The sequence below is a fragment of the Anas platyrhynchos genome, chromosome W (assembly GCF_047663525.1).
Source record: "Anas platyrhynchos isolate ZD024472 breed Pekin duck chromosome W, IASCAAS_PekinDuck_T2T, whole genome shotgun sequence".
Lineage (NCBI taxonomy): Eukaryota > Metazoa > Chordata > Aves > Anseriformes > Anatidae > Anas > Anas platyrhynchos.
This window is the reverse complement of record NC_092620.1, coordinates 3,876,603-3,900,927: the sequence shown is the minus strand read 5'-3', so window position 1 is coordinate 3,900,927 and position 24,325 is coordinate 3,876,603. Positions and strand designations below refer to the sequence as shown.

General features: G+C 39.8%; 1 protein-coding gene across 3 annotated transcripts in view; it reads left to right on the top strand.

The window, feature by feature from the left end:
• Positions 1 to 24,325, top strand: part of LOC101800730 (zinc finger RNA-binding protein) — a 57,757-nt gene that overhangs the window by 23,868 nt on the left and 9,564 nt on the right. For 2 of the 3 annotated variants that reach the window (XR_011805573.1, XM_038169589.2), the window contains exons 7-15: positions 281 to 472; positions 2,844 to 3,144; positions 5,617 to 5,810; positions 6,349 to 6,468; positions 7,713 to 7,858; positions 8,230 to 8,392; positions 10,060 to 10,265; positions 10,513 to 10,663; positions 13,612 to 13,753. Coding sequence is in view for 2 of the 3 variants with exons in the window: in XM_038169589.2 (XP_038025517.1) it covers positions 281 to 472; positions 2,844 to 3,144; positions 5,617 to 5,810; positions 6,349 to 6,468; positions 7,713 to 7,858; positions 8,230 to 8,392; positions 10,060 to 10,265; positions 10,513 to 10,663; positions 13,612 to 13,753 (1,615 nt within the window). In the remaining variant the exon portion in view is untranslated. The remainder of the gene's footprint in view (positions 1 to 280; positions 473 to 2,843; positions 3,145 to 5,616; positions 5,811 to 6,348; positions 6,469 to 7,712; positions 7,859 to 8,229; positions 8,393 to 10,059; positions 10,266 to 10,512; positions 10,664 to 13,611; positions 13,754 to 24,325) is intronic. The other variant, XM_038169590.2, reaches the window with a different exon arrangement.

The window sequence follows — 24,325 nt, the reverse complement described above, 5'->3', positions numbered from 1 at the left end:
TGAACTGTACTTGATTGAGGAAGTGAGCAGGTAGGGGAGGAGAAGCCCGGTTGTATTACTTCTAAAAGTGGAATTCTGGTAGTGGAGAAGAAAATTTCTTGTTCTTGCAAGTGGCCTGTTTATGCCTTAGAGCATGTAATATAAAATAAATGTTCAAAGTAGGAAGTAGTTCTTATACAAAGCATGTATTTTATGTTATGGTCTATTCTATGTGTATTCACTTGAAAGATGAACAAGCAGTACAAAGGTAGCTTACTGTGTATATTATTTATTTAATCAGACTTATAAAGAACACTTAGAAGGCCAGAAACACAAAAAGAAAGAAGCAGCATTAAAAGCTTCCCAGAACACCAATAACAGCAGCACATCTGCTCGTGGATCTCAGAATCAGTTGCGCTGTGAGCTTTGTGATGTGTCTTGTACAGGAGCAGATGCATATGCTGCCCATATCCGTGGAGCAAAACATCAGAAAGTAAGAGTCTTCTTTGTTCTTATTACACAAGTCAGTTGTATGTTTTTCCCCTCATCTTAGAGGGGAGAAAATAAGCAGACACAATATAGTTTGAATAAGTTTGTTTTAAAATGTTTATTTCTGCTTTTTGTTTCAAATGTAACTTTAAGCTCACTATTAGAAGGGCATTGTCGGGAGAAAGGGAGAAAAATACTGCTGCTGCATCAATAAGAAGGGGATGTATTAGGGAAAGTATGGAAATTGTAGCATGAAGGTGTAGAATAAGGTGGGGAAAAGAGTCAGTGAAGACGTGGTAGCATGCTTGTCTTCAGTAACTCTTTCCAAGACTTTTCTCAGTAGTCAGCTTACTTGCTTGGTGCTGTGAAGTTCACAGTGCGTTTTGAAATGCTGTAAACCGAGTCAGTGCCAAGGGACAGGATAATTATGCACCTTGGCATTTCTTGCAAACAAAATTGGTATATGGGAGCACAGAACAGTGCACTGTAGTAGTAGACTTCATAGTGTGTGTTTGGAATACTTCGGGTAAGCATGCTTTCCCTACTGTCTGGGTGCAGGTATGTAGGTATTCTGGAAAGAAGACTTGGTCTTCACTGTGAACCCCTGTGACCTGTATTTTGAATTTGGCCATACAATAGTAAATAGAATAGCACTGTAGTCTGTGTTTATATATTTATTGCGGTTTAACCCAGACAGCAGCTAAACACCACACAGCCGTTCGCTCACCCTCTCCCCTCCCTCTCTGGGATGGGGGAGAGAAATGGGAAAGTGAAGCCTGTGAGTTGAGATAAAGACAGTTTATTAAGACAAAAAAATAATAATAACAATAATAATAATAACAGTAATGATGATAATAGTACTACTACTAATAATGTGTACGAAACAAGTGATGCACAATGCAATTGTTCACCACCCGCTGACCGATGCCCAGCCTATTCCTGAGCAGCACGGCCCCCCCACCCCGGCTAGCCACCCCTATGTGTTGTTCAGCATGATGTCAGATGAGATGGAATACCCCTTTGGCCAATTTGGGTCAGCTGTCCTGGGTTTGTCCCCTCCCAGCTCTTGCTGCACTCCCAGCCTGCCCGTTGGCAGGACAGAGTGAGAAGCCGAAATGTCCTTGGCTTGGTGTAAGCACTGCTCTGCAACAATGAAAACATCAGCATGTTATCAGCACTCTTCTCATCCTAATCCAAAACATAGCACCCTACCAGCTACTAGGAGGAAAATTAACTCTGTCCTAACTGAAACCAGGACAGTATTACAGATTTTCTTCGTTACTTGGGCAAGATTAATGTCAGTAACAAATACAGTATTAATATTCAGCTTTTACAGCTCTTACCTTTCTAACCTAGAGCACTGTACAAAGTGGCATCAGTAACATCATTCCTATTAAAATAAATAAATCTCACAATGCATTTAAAAGTTTCCTTAATATGATTTTTGTTAGTGCAAGAACAAATATAATTTAGACGTGTCTAGTGTTTTTTTTATAAATACATTGAGCCATTATTTTTTTTGTGGTGTCCCTAGTAATTGGATAGATATATGGAGTTTGGTATGTTATCTTAATACATGTGGATGTAGCTTTCTTTTCCTTATAGATAGTCACTATCTACTGCTAATTTAGGTTGTCATCTGCGTAAAACTGAAATCTCAAAGGAATCTATTACTTTGGTACACTGTGAAAAATCTTGTGCATTCTACTGCAGAAGTCATTTTGAAGAGTTCCTTAAACTTGAAGTTATAGCCTGTATTCCAATGGGGGAAATATGATTTACTTTAAAAGAAAAAAAAAATGAGCAAAAACCCAAGAAGCGTATGTATACTGTTATATGCGTATTATTGTTGTCTACACTTTTGCATTAAAGGTGTGTCTAGCAGATTTTTTATTGCTACTTTTAAATCTTTCCCAATCTTTAGCTTTCATTTTGCATGTTTAGTTTTTATGGACTGCTTGTATTCCTTTTTCAGGTGATGGTCAGCTCTTTCAAAAAAGTAGTTTAATGTATTATGCTTTTTGAAGAGAAGAAAAAGCAACCGGACAGCAAAACAGTGACATGGAAACATTTTGAGCAAAATTCCTCCTTCAGTTTTACTGGCCTTTCAGTTTATTGGCTATCTTATCCATGTAGCTTTTGGAGTAAATACTGAATTTGCGATGGAAATAAGCAATCTGAGACAACAGTTAACAATTTCCTTGTTACAGATGACAAAAACTTCTACATGTTCACCTTTTCTTGCCAAGATCACTTTTTATTTTTATTTTTTCAATGTTATATTTGTTTGTGTTACAGCTTCCATAGCCTATAACAAGTTCATTTTTTTCTAGTTGTCCCAGGGAGAGTATATGAATTTCTCTTTTTTCTTATAGGTAGTAAAATTGCACACAAAACTTGGCAAACCCATTCCTTCAACTGAACCAAATTTGGTTACCCAGGCTACTTCCTCAACATCCACATCTGCTTCCAAACCAGCTGCATCTGCTTCAAGCTTATCAACTAGCAGCAGTACTGTGAACTCCTCTGTTACATCCTCTGCAGTGAAAATTCTTATTCCCACGGCAAGCACACCACTTAACACGGCGTCCAACAACAAAATATCTTCAACTGCTGCTAATATAGCTGTAAAGAAAACATCTACACCGAAAATAAACTTTGTTGGCAAGTACAGAAGTCAGTCTTTATTTTGAAACCTAACCTATTCCTTATATTTTTTAAAGATCTTAGTTTAGTAAATACAAATGTATTGAGTTAACTATGCATGAGTAACTCCTGATAGGTGAAAATAAAAATGTGTATAAAAGTTCTGCTTCATAATTTATGGTGCAAGTCGATGGGGCTGGATGGGATCCACCTGAGGGCACTGAAAGAACTGGCAGAATAGCTGACCAAGCTGCTTTCCATCATTTATCAGCAGTCCTGGCTATCAGGGACGTCTCAGTTGACTGGTGGCTAGCAAACGTGACACGCATCTACAAGAAGGGCTGTGGGTAGACCCAGGAAACTATAGGCCTGTTAGTTTGACCTCAGTGCCAGGGAAGCTCATGGAGCAGATTATCTTGAATGTCATCATGCGGCACTTGCAGGGCAACCAGGTGATCAGGCCCAGTCAGCATGGGTTTATGAAAGGCAGGTCCTGCTTGACGAGCCTGATCTCCTTCTATGACAAAGTGACATGCTGGGTGGATGAGAGAAAGGCTGTGGATGTGGTCTACCTTGACTTCAGCAAGGCTTTTGACAGTGTTTCCCACAGCATTCTCCTCAAGAAACTGGCTGCTCTTGGCTTGGACTGGCGCACGCTTCGTTGGGTTAGAAACTGGCTGGGTAGCCGGGCCCAAAGAGTTGTGGTGAATGGAGTTAAATCCAGTTGGAGGCCGGTCACTAGTGGAGTCCCCCAGGGCTCAGTACTAGGGCCAGTTCTCTTTCGCATGTTTATCGATGATCTGGATGAGGGCATTGAGTGCACCCTCAGTAAGTTCACAGATGACACCAAGTTGGGTGTGTGTGTCAATCTGCTCGAGGGCAGGAAGGCCCTGCAGGAGGATCTGGATAGGCTGGACCGATGGGCTGAGGTCAACTGCATGAAGTTCAACAAGGCCAAGTGCCAGGTCCTGCACCTGGGACGCAACAACCCCAAGCAGCGCTGCAGGCCGGGAGATGAGTGGCTGGAAAGCTGCCTGGTGGAGAAGGACCTGGGAGAATTGGTTGATAGTCGGCTGAATATGAGCCAGCAGTGTGCTCAGGTGGCCAAGAAGGCCAGCAGCATCCTGGCTTGTATAAGAACCAGCAGGTCTAGGGAAGTGATTGTCCCCCTATACTTGGCTCTGGTGAGGCCGCACCTCGAGTACTGTGTTCGGTTTTGGGCCCCTCACTACAAGAAGGACATGGAGGTGCTCAAGCGAGTCCAGAGAAGGGCAATGAAGCTTGTGAGGGGTCTGGAGAACAAGTCTTATGAGGAGCAGCTGAGGGAGCTGGGCTTGTTCAGCCTGGAGAAAAGGAGGCTCGGGGCGACCTTATTGCTCTTTATAAGTACCTTAAAGGAGGCTGTAGTGAGGTGGGGATTGGTCTATTCTCCCACGTGCCTGGTGACAGAAGGGGGAACAGGCTAAAGGTGCTCCAGGGGAGGTTTAGGTTGGATATTAGGAAGAACTTCTTTACTGAAAGGGTTGTGAGGCATTGAAATGGGCTGCCCAGGGAAGTGGTGGAGTCACCATCCCTGGAGTTCTTTAAAAGACGTTTAGATGTAGAGCTTAGGGGTATGGTTTACAGAATCACAGAATTTCTAGGTTGGAAGAGACCTCAAGATCATTGAGTCCAACCTCTGACCTAAGAGGAGTTTAGTGGAGGACTGGTTAGTGTTAGGTCAGCAGTTGGACTAGGTGATCTTGGAGGTATCTTCCAACCTAGATGTTTATGTGATTCTGTCTTCTGTCCTTTTGTCTCTACCTGACTTTTCCTGGAGGCTTCTTCCTCCTTCATAAAAGTGTTTTGGTTTCTTACATAGTAGTTGATGGAGTATTGCAGTTTATAGTCCAGTTGGTCCTAATTTCAGTTTACAGCCTGGACTGCTATGGCAGACAGGCAGTTGATTACTGGGCAGCTGAAACATCCTTGTAACAGTGGAAGTGTATAGTGAAAACTTTTTGAAATTAGCATGATAGACATACAGAGATGGGAAGTAGATGTTCTGAAATAAGCTGTTCTCCTCTTGAAGGAAAAACCTATGCAGTTGCAACATTGAGAGCATAGTACCTTTGTTAATACACAAATTATATGGTTTTTCAAATATGGTTTTGGATCCATTTACAAAAAAAAAAATATTAAAATGTCTTTGTTCCTTTCGGTCCTCTCTCAAAAAAGCATGTTAGTGAATGATGAAAATTACGTAAAGTAGTAGGTTTTTGTGCTAAAATTAAAAGCTAATACTACGTGCTTTAAACAAACTTGAATGTTTTCAAACTTTTATTTATTAAAAAAACCAACACTTATATTTTAAATATGTTTAAGTTTTAACTAGTTTTAAAAGACTGATAAAGTTTTGGGCAGAACATTGATACTTGCAAATAAACTCTTCAGTCTGTACATCACGTGTAATCATGTTTGCATTTTATGGAAGTTAAAAAAATTTAATATTTTAATTTGTAGGTGGTAATAAGCTTCAGACAACAGAAAGTAAACTGGAAGAAATGAAATCAGCTGAAAGTGTTAAAACAACTCTTGTTGCCACGGTACAAACACAGGAAGTAACACCAAACACAGCAACTGAACCAGTGACTCCTGCGACTCTTGCTGCCCTGCAAAGTGATGTACAGCCAGTGGGCCATGACTACGTGGAGGAGGTATTGATGCAAAAATATGTATTATTTTAACTATTTCAGTGAAAAATTGTTCATTATGAAACAAGGCATCACACCTGCAAAGGTTTGTGCATATATTCACATTTTTGTATTGTATATGTTTTGAACTGAGCGGGGGACTCTTCACGTTGGTGGTATGAGACGTGGATCAAGTCGATAGGATCAGAATCTGATGTAAATCTTTCATTATTTTTCATTATTTGATTTTTTTTTCTAATTTTCATTATTTTTGTTTTGCTATTATTAATTTCAGCTCAATATGTTCAGGTTCAAGTTTAAAGCTGTGTGCTCATTGGAATGGAAGAACTCGGTTCGTTATGGAGCACAATGGTGTCTCTGGCAGAATTGAAAGCTAGCCTTCTTTCAGTTACTGTGTGAACTTTTTAGTATGTGTTATAGATGAGTACACATTATCCAATGTTACTGAATTCAATTCATGTTTACATCATTTTTGAGTTTAAAACAAAAACAACAACAACAAATAAACACAAAAACAACTGTGTTAAACTTTATTTTCCAGGTAAGAAATGATGAAGGAAAGGTGATCCGCTTTCACTGTAAACTTTGTGAATGCAGTTTTAATGATCCAAATGCCAAGGAGATGCACTTAAAAGGGAGGCGGCACAGACTTCAGTATAAGGTTAGTAGAAATGTTTATGCTTCTATCTGAAAATCCATCAGATTGTAATCTAATTGTACAGTCTTACGTTTAAAGAATGCCAAACTAAGTACTCTGAGTAAACAGCATTTTAAAGAAGGTAGAGAAATATATTGATTTTCTTTGGATTATAGTCTTCAAAAAAAAAAAATTGTGCCAGGGGAGTTTTAGGTTGGATGTTAGGAAGAACTTCTTTACCGAAAGGGTTGTTAGGCATTGGAACGGGCTGCCCAGGGAAGTGGTGGAATCACCATCCCTGGAGGTCTTTAAAAGATGTTTAGATGTAGAGCTTAGCGATATGGTTTAGTGGAGGACTTGTTAGTGTTAGGTCAGAGGTTGTACTCGATGATCTTGAGGTCTCTTCCAACCTAGAAATTCTGTGATTCTGTGATTCTGTGATTCAAAGCAGTAATGCAGACTATGAAACTCCATTTTGATTTTGTTTGTTATTAAACATTTTGAATGTTGCTTTTGGGAACCTTTGCAACATTGAAATATGGTACAACATATGCAAGCAACAGTAGGTTCTTTTATGTTTTTTACCATTAATTTCAAGCAGTGTAATAGAATAGTGCTTAATGTTTTTGGCAGGATAGACCACACAAACCTTTTGTGGAGACATTTGAGAAATGAGCATTGGAGCTTTTTTTCCAGTCATGAGTGGAGAGCCACCTGTATTGATATATGGTGTGCATTTTGATTATTATGAAACAATGTAAGAAGAATCTACTGTGGTCTCAGGAATTGTAATGGGCCTGTGTAATCATGAAAGGGATGAAAAAAGAGAATTGCTAGAAAAATGTGTTCAGTAACTCATGATGATACATCTGTATGAGGTACCTTTCAGGAATTAGGGTGTCAGGAAGCACACAGTAGTTGAGAGGAAATGTTTTTTCAGGCTACACATTAGTCACCTGGCTACAGAATGAACAGCAAGTTACTTGGTCTTTCATGTAACATTTTCATCTTAAATTACTTTGTTCCTGATGTAGGTAAAGAGGGGATTCATGCTATTTGTAATATGTTATTTCTTTAAAATACTGGACATGATTTTCGTCAACTACTCATTCAATGTAGTTCTAAAACTGCATTTTACTCCCCTTGATTTTATTGTAGACAAGTAGTGTGTGTTAAACATTCCAGGAAAAAATAAATAAATTTGTAAATTTGAGTAAATTTGAGATGACGAGGAAAACCAGCATTTCATTCATTTTTTTCTGAACTAGAAAAAAGTAAACCCAGATTTACAAGTAGAAGTAAAGCCCAGTATTCGAGCAAGAAAAATTCAAGAAGAAAAGATGAGGAAACAGATGCAGAAGGAAGAATACTGGAGAAGGCGAGAAGAGGAAGAACGCTGGAGGATGGAAATGAGGTAATGCATTGTTTTATCAGTAAATGAGACAAAGCTGAAGTCGGATTAAAACTAACTCTGCTTCTGTAGTTAGTTCTTTTGAATGATGTGGGAACTCTGTACTGTCTTGTTTTAAATTAAATTGTCATTAATTCACTGGGGTTTTCGTTTGCTGGTCTTTGAGCCCTCTGAGGAATGTGGACTTACTAGAATTATTTTGCTATAAACAGACTCACTTTCAAAAAGCCATTCCTTTTTACTTACCCTCTGGAATTCCCTGGTATTTGCACAATTACTAGAAATGAGTTAGTGAGGACATCCAAGAATTTATTTAGAATGTTTGGAAGTACTAACAGCTATGTAAAGAGAATGCTTTGTTTCATGCACTTCAGGCGATATGAAGAAGATATGTACTGGAGGAGAATGGAGGAAGAGCAGCATCACTGGGATGACCGTCGCAGAATACCAGATGGAGGATATCCTCATGGTCCTCCAGGACCTCTAGGCCTGCTGGGAGTTAGACCAGGAATACCTCCTCAGCCCCAAGGACCAGCTGTGAGTTTCTTAACTTGAAGGGAAAACAATGAAATCTTACTTACCAGGAGGCACAGTTAAGGACTATAAATTATTCAGTGCAGAGTTGTCTCCATCCTTTCTTAATAAAGGATTCATAAAGGTGAAGAAAAAAAATTATATGCTAATGAAATTATGTAGATGAACCTTTCTTCCAAAATAAGTCCACTTAATATGACAATAAGATGCCTCGAAATATACTTGAAATATACTCGAAAAATACTGATGCTTCTGAAATACAAGTCTTTCTGGATTTGTGTATTACTTTTATTTAATTGCATTATAAAACATTATTTTCTTGATCTTTAAAGATCCCTTCCAACCCAAACCATTCTATAATTGTGGACAAATGTATTAGGTAAAAAGTGGTTGGATCATGAGTCCCAGAGGATAATGGTTAGTGGTGGGTACTACTCTCCTTTGAGGTTGGTAACAAGTGGAGTACCATATGGGTTTATCCTGGGATTTGTCTTGTTAGTACCTTATCAGTCATCTGAAAGGTGATGGAGTTTAGTGTGTGCTCATCAGGTTTGCTGCTGACATGAAACTTAATCGGCTCAGGGTGGGGAGAAGAACCTATACCTTTAAGGACAGGACTTCTGTCCAGATGGACCTAGGCAAGCCGGAGGAATGAGTTGACAGGAGCTTTACACGATTCTGCAAGGACAAATGGCTAGTGCTGCACCTGGGCAGGAGTAACCCATTGCACTGGTGAAGGCTGGGAAGTGACAGGCTGGGTAGTAGCCCTACAGAAGGGAACCTGGGGATCTTGGCAGAGAACAAGCTGAACATGAGCCAGCAATGTGCTCTGACAGCAAGGAACACCAACAGTATCCTGATTTGTATTAACAGGAGCATAATCAATAGATGATAGGAAGCAGTCAGCTTTCATTAGACCCAAGCTGCAATACTGCATTCAGTTTAGGGCATTCTAGTACAAGAAAGATACTGATAAATCATAGCAGGTTCAGTGTGGGGTCACCAGAATGACTGGGGACTGCAGCATGTGTGCTACATGGAGAGACAAGGATCTTGCCACTTTCAGCCTGGAGAAGAGAGAGCGTCAGTAGGTCCTAAGAGCCTTCTAATGTCTGTGCCTTAGAAAGACGATGGAGCCGGGTTCTTTGTAGTGGTGAGATCAAGATAGAGCCAGCTTAAGCTGAGATGAGAAGTTCAGACTGAATACAGGAAGTAACTTTTTCACAGAGAAGTTGTGCAGCCTCCATCTTTGGTGTTTTTTCAAGACATGACTGGATAAATCCCTAAACAATGTGATCTGATCTTATAGCTAACCGTTGTTTGCACAGGAAGTTGGACTAGAGACCTCCTGAGGCCCCTTACTATTTGAATTCTTCTTTCTCTGAAAGAAACCATAGATACTTTATTTTGCAGCAGTGAATAAGTATGCAAGTATTTAGCGGTTAATAAAAAGACAATAGATACTTATTTGGGAGAGAGGAGTACTTTGGATCTGTGGATTTCAAAATTTGTTTTATTTCTATAGTTTCTTCAGACATGATTGTGAGCAGTGTAAGTTGTTAAGGACATCTCAGTTCATGTTTTGTTACATTTCAGTCATTTGAGGCTTGAATATTCTATGAACTTTGAAGTGTTCCCACATTTCAGAAATACACTTTATCTCTGTTTAGCCTCTATGCCGCCCTGACTCCTCTGACGACCGTTACGTGATGACCAAACATGCGGCAATATATCCAACAGAGGAGGAACTTCAGGCAGTCCAAAAAATCGTTTCTATTACTGAGCGTGCTTTGAAACTTGTTTCTGACAATATGACTGACCATGAAAAAAACAAGAGCAAAGAGGGAGATGATAAAAAAGATTGCAGTAAAGACAGGTATTTTTTTTTTTTAAGAAATGCATCTTTTGTTTCTAAAATCATGTTATGTTTTTCCTTGTACTGTTCTTAGTGCTTCCAGGGATCCTGTTCTCTTTAAGTTTTTATACAGCAAATTTTGATTAGGACTGTGTCCTCAGGAGTATGTGGAATATTCCTATTTCATTTCATTTTTCTATCTTCATGACTAGCATTTAAAATAATAGTAAAACCTTAAAGCAATTTCTAACTGTAATTTACTTCACAGAGCTTTGAAAGGAGTTTTACGGGTAGGCGTTTTGGCTAAAGGTTTGCTGCTCCGTGGAGACAGAAATGTCAATCTTGTTTTGTTATGTGCTGAGAAGCCTTCAAAGACTTTACTCAGTCGTATTGCTGAAAGTCTTCCCAAACAGCTTGCAGTAAGTAGAGTTTAGATTCTTTCATCTGATTTTTTGTAAAGATACTTAAAAAAAAAAATCTGTCCTCAAGTCATATGTCTGCAGGGCTGACAGCTGCTCAGCTGACAGCATAGCTCAAGTTGAGTTTCTTTTGTTTTTCTGGGTGTTTCCATCTGAATTCAGTGACCACACTGCATGTTTTGCTTTCTGTACATTGTGTTTACAATTGTCTAAGTGTTTATGCTAGTGGTGTAGTATCAATCATCATTTAATAGAGTTCATTTAATTGGAAAATATATAAACAATTGAATAAATGAATAGAAGAAATGAATAATTAAATGAATAGAATAAATGAGTAGAAGATGACTTTCTATTGTCCAGTTACCACCAGTGACAGAGGTAATTTGTGCAGTGTTATAGAAAGCTTACTGCCTGAAGGTCAAAGTTCTCCATTAATGCCAGTGTGTTTCCAGTATGTGTGCTTCATAGTTCCACAGTTAACAGATTAAGTCTTGTTGCTTTTTAATGTTGTACCGTTCTTAAAAGTTACAAAAAAAAAGTCCTAAACCATTCAGTGGAACTCGTATAAACTATTTGCTATATTTCCATAAGAAATGTGTAAAAGTCTTTGCTCCCTACTGAAATAAAGCCTGCTGTTATAAATGAAGTCTCAACTCAATATGAATTTAGTAATATTTATGAAAGGAATATTTATAAAAGGCAAGTAAATAGCGCTGGATGTGCGGGGAGTCTATGCTCCACCAACACACACCCATGAACATCGAACTTTCTAAATATACAGAACATTGCTTTTACATACTAAACCCGAGTACGCCTATACATATGTACAATCAGAAAAGGTAACAAACAATCCTTTAAGTCTATTACTATTAATGTCCATGACTGGGGGAGCATAGTTGAAGTTGGTAATCCTGGTTGAAGTGCTCCCATATCTTCCATGATTTAACAGTCTCCATTTTCCATTCCTTTTCTTGATTACAAACACCAGAGAATTCCAGGGCTAGTCGTGGGAACAATATGTCTTGCTTTAAGTTGTCAAGCAACTCGGCCTTCGGGCCTTATGTACCCCATTCTTCCCAGTTGGAAGAAAAACATATCCATCTCCTTTTCGAGGCCAATAGGGCCTGGGTCAAAAGGCACATCCAGGTCACCAGGGGGCAGAACAGCAAAAGCCTTCGATGGCTGTAGCAGCAGAGGGGCTGATGGCGGAGCAGTCAGACCAGTAAAGGAGCCCACATCTCCCTCACTGTCTGTCAAACCACACGTTTGTGATTGTGGTCCTACATGGCTCTTTAAGGCCTCAGAGACTGCTTGCCAGGTGCCGAGCAATCCCGCCGCAACCTTGCCGTTTTTAGTTGCAGAGTCCCACACCTTGACCTCAATTTGGTCCCATGTTTCAGGATCATAAACTGTCCGATTGTTAATAAAGGGAATAAGCTGTAAGGTTACCAGGACAGTCTTTGTTTCTAAGGACATATGATTCCCCATAATGCGCAGCTGCTTACCAGCCAGGGGCAGTTGTGTGCACAGGTCCACTTCTCTCAGCTTGAGCTTCTTCCCAGCTCCAGTGTGCCTATTTCCAGTGACTTTCAGTACGAGCTTCTCTGAGCGGTTTGCTGAGTTTGGCCGAACCTATCTTCATGAGGCAATCAATGTGCCTGTTCCCATCCTGGTCTCTGTTCTGCTAGCCTGTTCCTTTTCATTCCTTCTTTCTACTTCTTTATTGATGACATAACTTCATTATATCGTGTTGCCTTTTTCATCTTGAGGACAGGTTCCCCTCTTATACCCTTCTCCCCACAGCAGTTCTTTTCAAAAACAACTTTTCATTGGTCAAACAACTTTGCATATAACAGCAACAGCAAACACCCAGCAACTTCCATGCCTTAATGGCAGGAGAACAAGAAACTGGAGACTGCATGGAGTCTCCTGAATCACCCTTCTTTGTTCCCTCTAAACTCTTTTATATTCCTGATGGCCTCATCGTTAAGAGTCTAATATTATCATCAACCACTGGGCTTTTCTGACCCCCATAGCCCCACTCCCACATCTCCCCCTTCTTTATTAATATCAACCATTTTCTCGACCACGAATTACCACTTCATATATAACGCTGCCCACCTTCATTATAGAAGGGTTGCTTGTAGCATCAGTGTTTCAGTAGTCTGGTAAATTGCTTGGCAGAATCAGTGGCATGGTAGAAGCATTAGGAGTATCAAATTAATTAGGAAATAATTTTGGGTCCTGCTCAAAAGTTACAAAGAAAGAAAAGCTAAAAATTGCACATCTTGGTCTGTCTTTGTGGAGAACTGACTTCTAGTTTGTAAAAGGAGATGACAGAGGTGCCTATACCTTCCTCTTGAGATATTTAGAACTATTAAATCACTAGCAAGAACCAATTAAGAATAACTACCTTGTTATTCTTATGTTTTCCCCTGGTGTTTATCTTGCTCTTTGTTCTCATCTGAGGATGTTGCGACAGCCAAGTATAGAATGTGCCTAGCAGTACCCAACCTATAAGTGAGAGCTGGAAGGAGGGGAACCACTGCAGCTTTGTGCTTTTTAAAGACTTGTATGTTTGAACAGGAAACATACCCAGTAGCTGTTTCAAGTGGCACTGAGGCTTTTCTTTATTTTAAATGCTGTTCATGTTACATAATTTACTTGGCGTATGAATTTCCTTTATGGATAGTTTTCCCTTTTCTTTTGCATGCTTGGTGAGTGCTTTGTATTTTCATTAATGATTTGGTAACAGTAAGTCCACAAATCTTTGTACATATGTATATATATTTTTAATTGCATATACTGTGACTTTTATGAATAGAGATACCTGCTGCTTATAATTAATACTGTATTTCTGTCTTTCTGTTTAAAAAGACTATATTGAAGTCCATTTTCTTCTCCATACTTTTCTTGGTGCTAATAGAAATCTGTTTCCCAATATTTAGGTAATAAGTCCTGAGAAATACGATATCAAGTGTGCAGTCCCAGAAGCAGCAATAATTTTAAATTCATGTCTGGAACCCAAAATGCAAGTTACTATCACGCTGACATCTCCAGTCATTCGGGAGAAGAACATGAGGGATAGAGGTTGGGAAGTTGTTGAAGATGTTACTTCTTTCTTATGTATTTTATATGCTTAACTATTCTGCTTAAGATGGCATTAAGGTCCTGGAAGGTAACATGCTGGCACAACTAATACCCATTGAAAACTTGTTTTTCAACAACCAGTCTCAGTAGTCAACAGTTGGTTAAAAATAAATGTTTATATGATGCATTTATTTAATTTTTTGAAATTGTAACTTTTATGTCCAACCTCAGCTTTCTGGAAAAGGTACAAACTTGACTATTTTTTTCCCTCTTACAAAATTACTTGAAAAACTAGGTATTTTACAGCAAATGGCTATAAACTGGCTTTGTAGAGCAGTCTTGTCCTAAGATAAAGATTGTATCCTTTTAGAAAATCAAATCATATGGTCTTGTATTTAAACTGGATCAGTATTACCATCACTTACACGTTCCAATTAGCAGTACCACTTAAAATACACTTATGTAATAATTTTGATGGTAATGGTGCTTCTAACCTTAAAAGACAGTGTGATTTTTTTCCAGCTCTCTGAGGTTGCTTTTTGGTCTGGAGTGCTTTTTGAGTATATTTAAGCTCCTGGCATTACAATCAGTCTTCTGTCCAACTGGCGAACCCAGACTTGTACAATAAGAATTGGCTTTGTCATTGAGCTGAAGCAGAAGGTGGAGCTTATAAATCAATTTACATTTCTGAAGTCCACAGTTTCTCTGGTGCCAGCAGTGTTGCTTTAGATTCTGTTCTGTAACACTTTCAAAGCTCCAAAAGCTTTTAAGCCAACAAGCATGTTTAATGTCTGAAGTACATTGGTTCTTTTTGTTTACGGGTCAGATAAAATTAACTTTTGTTTCCTTTTAATCCTGTATTTTCATAGTTGAAAGACATCATGGTGTGAGAAACACTCCGTAGCCAACAACTTAGGCTCAGGCGAGGATCTCAGTGAAGTAGTAATTTATTCGCGATTGCAATGGCGGGCGCCCCACAAGCAGGAGAGCCTGCCTACTAGTTCCATAACACAGTTTATATACTTTTTTTCCTCGAGGACTGGGACCCTCCCCTGTTTCCCCACTGAGTGGGTAATCCAGGTTCACAATCTGTCCTATCCGGTGCTTCACACACAAGACCCGGCTTTCAGTTGCCAGCCTGTTATAAGTCAAGTTTCTTTTGACTTTTATACTCTTTGAGGTGGTAATGTTTCTTACACGGTGATTTTTGCCTAATTCCTCTAAGGATTCTGGTTGTCTGCATTTTACAAGGTCGTCTGTTAAGCTTTCTTATCACTGCAAGCATATCTCAGTACCACATTCCTTTCCTCTAAACAATGTAACTGCAAAAACAATATTTCTATTCCCACAATTCCCCCCTTTTCTTCCTTATAAACTGTTGATTTTTGACAAAACTTTTCTCTAAGGTGTAATTTGGTAGATATCTTCCTCTTCTTCACTTTTTTGCTTTCCATTTCCTCTAATATCATCATCTTATCTGAGTCGGGTGGTGGCTCCATGGTCATTTGTTTCAATAGTGCAGTTTGAGTTAACTGCTGGACAAGTCCCCTTACACAGGGAATAATGCAACAACCAATGTCTGTCAAAACTCCTGCTACTATGATCAAGGTTGTAAATATGGACACTACCATCCCTTTCCATTTACCAAACCAAGATTCCAACCATCCGGTGATGGAAGTGTCTGCTCCTGAGTTTTCTGCCAATTCACTGGCAAGGGTGGTAAGCCCTTGCAATACTCTAGTTACTGTGCCATCCGGGGCAGTATTGTTAGGGATAAAAGTACAATGGTTGCCCAGCATCGCGCACACACCTCCTTCATATCTAATGCTATTCTGTTTTCCTAAACCATTTTGCTGGTGGCACCTAGTTGTTCAGCAATACTTTTTATCACATCCCTTGTATAATTTATGATTCTCTGCTGATTATAATAAATATAATGAATCTAATCCACATTCTTATTGATTGTTACCCATGTAACATGTAACCCATGTACAATGAAGTCTCAACTCAATATGAATTTAGTAATATTTATAAAAGGAATATTTATAAAAGGAATAAAAGGCAAGGAAACAGTGCTGGGTGTGCGGGGAGTCTACGCTCCACCAACACGCACACACAAACATCAAACATTCTAAATATAAAGAACATAGCTTTTACATACTAAACCCAAGTCTGCCTATACATATGTTCAATAAGAAAAGGTAACAAACAATCATTTAAGTTCCATGACTTAACAGTCTCCATTTTCCATTCCTTTTCTTGATTAAAAACAAGTCTCCATTTTCCATTCCTTTTGTACAATATGTCTTGCTTTAAGTTGTCAAGCAGGCCTTCGGGCCTTATGTACCCCATTCTTCCCAGTTGGAAGAAAAGCATATCCATCTCCTTTTCAAGGCCAATAGGGCCTGGGTCAAAAGGCACATCCAGGTCACCAGGGGGCAGAACAGCAAAAGCCTTCGATGGCTGTAGCAGCAGAGGCCACACGTTTCTGATTGTGGTCCCACATGGCTCTTTAAGGCCTCAGAGACTGCTCGCCAGGTGCCGAGCAATCCCGCCGCAACCTTGTCGTTTTTAGTTGCAGAATCCCACACCTTGACCTCAATTTGGTCCCATGTTTCAGGGTCATAAACTGCCTGATTGTTAATAAAGGGAATAAGCTGTAAGGTTACCAGGACAGTCTTTGTTTCTAAGGACATATGATTCCCCATAATGAGCAACTGCTTACCAGCCAGGGGCAGTTGCGTGCGCAGGTCCACTTCTCTCAGCTTGAGCTTCTTCCCAGCTCTGGTGCACCCATTTACAGTGACTTTCAGTACGAGCTTCTCTGAGCGGTTTGCTGAGTTTGGCTGAACCTATCTTCATGAGGCGATCAATGTGCCTGTTCCCGTCCTGGTCTCTGTTCTGCTAGCCTGTTCCTTTTCATTCCTTCTTTCTACTTCTTTATTGATGACATAACTTCATCGTGTTTCCCTTTTTTTATCTTGAGGCTCAGGCTCCCCTCTTATACCCTTCTCCCCACAGCAGTTCTTTTCAAAAACAACTTTTCATTGGTCAAACAACTTTGCATATAACAGCAACAGCAAACACCCAGCAACTTCCATGCCTTAATGGCAGGAGAACAAGAAACTGGAGACTGCATGGAGTCTCCTGAATCATCTTCTTTGTTCCCTCTAAACTCTTTTATATTTCTGATGGCCTCATTGTTAAGAGTCTAATGTTATCTCAACCCCGGGGTTTCAGACCCCCATGGCCACACTCCCACATCTCCCCCTTCTTTATTAATATCAACCATTTTTTCGACAAGAATTACTACTCCATATGTAACACCTACCAGAACAATGCTGAATCAAACCCTACAGCAATTTGATTCCTGGCTTTCTGTTCATCAGGAACTCCTCTAGGCACCCCGATACAATCTATGTATACTCTGTCATCAAATGATACTCCTAAGCGTCTTTTACTTCTTCTAGGTATTTCTGATGTTTCTCTTTCAAATGCCAGGGTGAAGGGTATAGCTAATTGAACAAGTGCACAAGTGCCTTCCCAATTAGATGGTAGGGTGGACCGTAAGATCTTCCCTCCACCGTACCACCAGAGATCTGCCCTGGGGATCTCTAGTCTTGAGCAGTTTCCCATCAAGTCCTTGGTAGCACAAGGCAAATTCTCCCAGATGCCAGGTAGCACTCACACCCTGCCGTGAGAGGCAAGCTGTATGGTTACCTATAGCTGTAGAGAATGCAGGGGGAACCGTGATACTGTTATCATGCAAGGAACAGCAAAGAGAGACTTACAGGCCTCATTTCCCCAGGCAGTCTTTTCTTGGTACAATGCAATCATACATCGCATCCCTTGGGAGTCTTTGGTCCACCACCATGGGAAGGGCACTATCTGGGCAATCGGTCATCCCGAGGCACAAGCATAGCAGTAGCTACGGTTGAGACTCTGGACAGTATATTTGACCCTTTCTATCCAGGCATTCACATCGCCATACCCTGTTTGAATCTCAAATGTTTGAACTGCCACATTTCAGAGGGCCTCCTGTTTTCTCTCCTGTTTTTTCCTTGAGTTTCTCCCTTTCTCTGATGGCAATAGAGGATTGTTTCCATACAGCTATTCTCAATCTGTCTGTTGGGTCTCTCCCAGTTATTTGTTCTCTCTGCTCAATAGTCATTGGGCACTTAAATCTCCACAAGCTAACACCTCACAAGCATCAAACGTGATGAATTGTGGTTCATAACTGTCACAGTCACCCATATTTTGATGGGCTATCCCGTCTTTGCTATTATCTGGTCATGCCTTTTCCAAGTTGCCAATTGACCAAGGCCTTCTCTGAGGCCTACAATCACTGGAAACAAAATTAATAGTTGATTTTCCCCCGTCATCATTTTTAACCCTTAGGTTTCCAAAGAATTATCAATACAAAGAATAAGATATATGTAGTACTAGAACAAAAACCCCTTGGGAGCACTTCAATTCGCTATAGGCCAGTCCTTTCTCTCACTCGCAAGCCACACTCATTAGTTACCTGTGAAAATAAAAGGTTACTTTAAAACTGTAAGCTTTTATCCCACTCACAGTCCACTATGAGATTTTTCTCTTTGATTTCAACTTCCAACAAGTCTTCTGTAGGAACAGATTCCCGAGTACCAGGGTCGACAGATGCCTTCACTCGAGTATAGTGAGTCCAACCTTTTTCCGCAGTTCTTATGGCTGTTTCAGTGGTTAGTAATGGTCCTTCCCATTCAGGCTGGAGGTTTGATTCTTTCCAGGTCCGAATCAACACCCGGTTTCCTGGGTGATGGTGGTGAATGGGGAATTCCAAAGGTGGGGTTTGAGCCAACAACCCACAGGTCCTGAGAGATGACAAAGAAGAGGACAACCCCAGAATACAGTTCTTAAGAAAACTCTCTTGTTTTGAATTGTGGTATCTCATCCCTTCTGCCCAGATAGGGCAATCTGAACAGCATCTCATATGGTGAAATTCCTATATCCTTTCTTGGTGCTGTTTGAACCTGTAGGAGTAAGCATTTTATCCAAGGAAGTTGGGTTTCTAACACTAATTTAGTTAACTGCTTCTTTAATGTCTGGTTCATTTGCTCCACCTTCCCAGAAGAGGAGGGGTGCCAGGGGCTGTGAAAATCCCACTCAATCTCTAAGGCCTGCTTTAACCCTTGCAGTAAAGCTTTCCCCCCTCCAGTCACGTGGTCAACATGGACAAACAAGTAATTCAGTAAAGTCTACCTGTATACTTTGGAAAGGTCAAATTCCTGGCTCCCGTCCCCCTCTAGATGGGTTACAGATGTCCTTCTTATGTACCTTTTGACATATGGTACATCCACTGCATATTTGCTTCACTCAAGTGTATATTCCTACAGAGACATACTTAGCACAACATCACACATTGCTTGCACCTCCCAATGACTCTTTTGATGTAAAACAGTTAATATTTGCCTCATTATCACTTTATTCAGCATTTCTCTCCCATTAGGGAGTATCCATTTTCCTTCAGACTTTGTGGCTCCTGATTCCTTAAGAAAAAAATCTTTCTCGTAAAACTTTTTAGTTCTTTCTTAGTTTTCAACAATTCCCTGAATCCTCTCTGGATTTATTCTTTGTTTTCCTTCAGACATTAGATGCCTTAAATACCTGACTTCTCCTTCTAGATATTGTAATTTATTTTTCAATACTCCCAAGCCCTGCTTTCCCAGAAAGTTGAATAGCTTGTTAGTAGCTTTCTTCACAACTCTTTTCTCCTGTCCTGACAATAGAAAATGATCCACATATTTGTAACATTAATACTGCCTTGGGAGGTTGTAATTGCTCCAAAATCTTTTTAGAACTTACCCAAATAGATAGGTGGCCCTGTAAACCCCTGAGGTAAAACTGTCCACCTATATTGTTGCTTCCGCCCCCATTTCAGGGTCTTTCCAGTCAGAGGTGAGTATATCTTTGCTCTCAGGGCCTGAGAGCACTCCATTAATAACACTGTTATTCCAGTCTAACAATTTCCTATTTGAATGCCCAATTTCATCATCAAATCCCTTCCCAACAAGTTAGTCCCTGCCTTGGGTAGATACAGTAATTGCCCGGTGATCATTTTATCCCCTAGTCTCAGCTTGGTATCCCCCAAAGGTGGCACTGATATCCCAGCCCCTTCTACCCCCATCACTTCTTAGGGTTTCATTAGTGAATTTAATCCCTGATACTTTACAAGCCAGTAATGACCTAGCTGCCCCAGTGTATTGGGTTCGATGGCACGGTTCGGGGGGGGGAACTGTAGTGGCAGCCCCCGTGAGAAAAACCCAGAAGCCTCCCCGTGGCAGATAAGGGACAATTTCATCTGGCCCCAAAGGGGCCCACTGCTGCCCAGAGCCAAGCCATGAGCAACACAGTCTGTGCCTCTGTGAGAGCACATCCAAGAAAACAAAAACAAAGAAAGAAACAAACAAACAAAACTACATTCCCTACCTTCTGGAGCATTTTCTGTGTATCTTGCCAGGCTTTAGTCACAAAATGAACTTTCAAGAGCCCTTGGGATACTGGGTCCTCAGGAATCATTCTTTCTCATTCTGACCCCAAGTCTCTCATTTGATTTCTGTGTTGCACACTGTTATTATTCTAGCCAGGATTTGCAAGTGGGTATTTCTGCCGTGCCGGTATTACCCCTGGTCCTGGAGGATGAGCTCTTTCCCATTCTTGTATAGCAGCTCTCCTCCTGATCATTCCCATTTCTTTCCCTGTAAACAACATACTTATAGACATAATTCCCTCCCCCAAGAGTATAAATCAGGTCGTAGGAACTGGTCTAATTGTTCAACTAGGCTGTTGGGGTCCTCCCAACACAGTTAGTGTTAGTACTGTTGGTATCAGGGAAGGCAAAATTCTCCATATCTCTTCTACCTTGTTCTAATTCTTGCCAGAGCCTAGAGTACGATCCTTCTTTTAGGGACAGTGTTAATTACAGTCCCTGTCTCCCTTCCTGGAGTGACTGCTGCTGCCACGGGTACAATATTAGGATTATAGGGAGCATAACTTGGCTCCTTCTCCGAAAAAGGAATCTTATTGTTTACACATAAATTTAAAGCCTGAATTTTCATCAGACCTGTATTTTGGCCAAAATACTGCTGTTTCCTTAATTGGTTCTTTTGTCCAGACTGATACACAATATTTAACCTTTTTTTTTCTTTCTTTTATCATCTCCTCTAATTTTGGGATTATTTTTCCAATTGCTTATCATTCTTCAGGAAGAACTGTCGGTAGGCACTCCTCCAGGGATATCTCCCTGTCCCCTGGAACTCATATTTCCCCTTTTTCCTAGCCCTTGTCAGTGTGCTGCTACAGAAATTTCCCTCCTGCAGGGTACCACACACTAATGTTCCGATTCTGAAAAATGGGGGTGTACTGCCAAGTACTTCCCCGTGCAAGGATTTGCCGCACACCAAATTTCCCTAGACTCTTCCTTTCTCTCCCTTATCTCACCCTTCATCCGTCTCCGGCCACCCCCCTCGCGGAGCTATGGAACTGCGGATCAGGACTCCACACTGGGTTCGTACAAAAGTACATCTGAATTACACATCACACAGCATCTCACCCGACCCTCAAGGCAATACTTAATATTTCTTACCTTGGTCTGTGCCCAGTAACCGGATCAATTCTTAAAACCTGGAGTGCCTACCTTCTTCCTTTCCCCACTACTTCACAGATCCTGCCTCTTTAACCAGTCTCGGGCCCTCTGTCAGCTCTCCACCCAACCGCCACCGTCCATGCACAGGACCGCTGAAATCAGCGGGGCATGCCTTCCTGCTGCTGCGGTGGTGGGGCTCCCCAGTAGGTGACTGGATCCTGGACGAGCCCCCAAATTTTGAGAAACTCTCTAAGGAGTCTGGTTGTCTGCATTTTACAAGGTAGTCTGCCAAGCTTTCTTATCACTGCAAGCATATCTCAATACCACATTCCTTTCCTCTGAACAATGTAACTCTCTGCAAAAACCACATTTCTATTCCCACAATGGCAAACAGTGTTCTGGTGTATTATAATGAACCTACAAATAAGAAATCAGGTTATCTTAACATTTTTCATGCAGGTTTAAAAAAATTGTGTTTATGTATGCATGTGCTTGTGTATATACATATTTATATAAGCCACAGCTTTTTATTTCATCTCATCATTACATGTCCTCTAAAATACATGAGGTTTTATACTGCATTACTAAATGTTCTGTAGCTGTGACTAGTGCATCAAAAGCAAACTTTGTTAACACAGTCACCGTATGTAATCAGAATAAATTCAAGATTCATTCTGTAGTTTGGATGACTTCTGAAGAGTATTTGAGTGCTTTGTACATGATTTTTAAGCTGTGCACATCATACCTAGCTATAAATGCTTTGTACATTTACTGTCACACCCAACCAATACTACTTGTTTTTTTGCAGTCTTAAGTGTTACATGAATCTTGGTTTGTTTGTGCTGAATCAGACTTTGTATATTGCTTAAGTCCATAAAGAATACTTTCACTTAAAACCTTTGATTATTAAATTAGATTAATCATTAAAAGAAGTTAACCTGAAACACTATGTTAATTTTAATGTACTGTACAAAAGTGCAGTATTGATTCCTGCTACAATTTCAATGGAATTGTTTCTGGCCTAAAATTTTATGAAGTGGACTAAAAATAGATTTAAAATGCCTACAATCAATCCTTTAATTTATGCCTCCTAAAGGAAACAAATGTTTTTTTGTCTGACCCACACTTGAGTTAAAATGATCGTTATGAGTTTATTCACTACTGAATACAGTACTGCCTCTAGGCAAGTCAATTCAGTAGATTTCTCTTCAAAACACTGAGCATTGTAAAATGGATCTGCAGTAGTTTGCTCTCAAAACAAGAAAATACAAGACTCAATTGCAAATTATTGCAGCAAAGATGGCCTTATTATGAAGACTGCTTCTTATTTGCTGTAGAGTTAACAAGTATATGTGTGTGTGTTTTTTCTTGCTGCAGCTTCTCATGCTCCGTGTCTTACAATGGTTTAAAGTTGGTTTTTTTTTAGCTTGCTTGGGGAACTAGTTCAGGTGATAAGGAAGGCTTTACCGGAAGAACTGGTTTGAATAAAGATGAGACTGAAACTTGCAGAATTGTGTTTGATGTGTAATAATACAGTTACATGATTAAAGGGCTAAAAGAAAACACAAATAGTGTGAAATAAAATTGTTAACCGCATAGCTACTGTTCCTTACAGTGTTGTGCATTTGACAGTTTCCCAAATCTGATATGTTCAAAGTGATCTAACTCCTGCTGTGGAATCTTTCCTTCAGCAAACAAAGTGTACATATGTATAAACGCATATGTGTGCGCATGTGTTTTTTCTATCCTTAGCTAACAGCCCCGGTCCAAAGCCTTCTAGCAGAGGGACTTGATTCCTGTCAGGGGTTGCTGCCAAGACATCGGAAGGATTTTTGACCAAGGTTTTCTAAAGCTCAGTGTCACACCTGCTATACTTTATAAAGGAGGGGAGTTTGGCTGTCCTAGCATCTCCTGTTTCTTTGTTTGGCTTTTTTTTTTTCCTTTTAATCTCTGTCTTTCTCTTAGAATTAAGCAGTGTTCACACTAGTTTTGAAATAGTTGACTGGGTAATATGTATTTTGCATAATAAAGCTTACCAAAATTAATATACCTGTTAACTTTTAATGAAGAAGTAGTGTGGACACAGCATGTATAACCAAAGATTACCCCCTTATATTTAGGCTAGTAATAAGTATGTAGGGTGAGAATTCATGATTGTGTTTTGTAAATTAATTCCGTTTTGTTTTTTAGTTTCAAGGGTATTCATATGATTTCTGTTAGTAGTAGTACACTTTAGATTGACATTTCCAGCACTAAGTGCACTTCTGTGTGTTTGCAGTGTAGTAGATTTAGTAAAATTATTTTCCAAATTGAAGTTTTTGAGACCTAGAAGTCAAGTAATCAAAGTTTTAAATTACGTAGTGAATTATTGTGATAAAAATTTGCAATGCATCTTTCTTGTATTGGTTTGTGCTGACTTCTTTTTGTTGTTTGTTGTTTTTTTTTGGAGTTTTTTGATTTTGTTTTAAATGAACCAATTTAAATGTCTTCATTTGCTCTGTAAATGCTTTGTTAGTTTCTTCTTTCCACTTTAACATATGGTCCATAAGTCTGAATATCTTTGAGAGAAGATAACCATATTCTTTGCAACTAGGTTCTTATTTTGAAAACCTTCTCTTTTTAACCCTGTGCAGAGCAATAAGAATATCATATAAAAATGCCTAAATCTAGTACCTTAGATTAAATTCAGTTATAATACTGGAAAATTGTAGCACTGTGCTCATTTACAGCTTTTTTGCTCTCAGTATAATAAAAAGTACCCTACTGTTCATTATATATTTGTATATGTATATGGCAGCTTCAGAGCTGTCTTTGCAGCATCCCTAAAATTTTCTCTATGTTGGCCTGTTTCATGTCTCTCCGTTTTTTTTAATTTGGTTCTCTGACTTAACCTAAATTTGTATCTTGCTGCAATAAACCATACAGTTTCACAGTCAATTGCTGTGAAA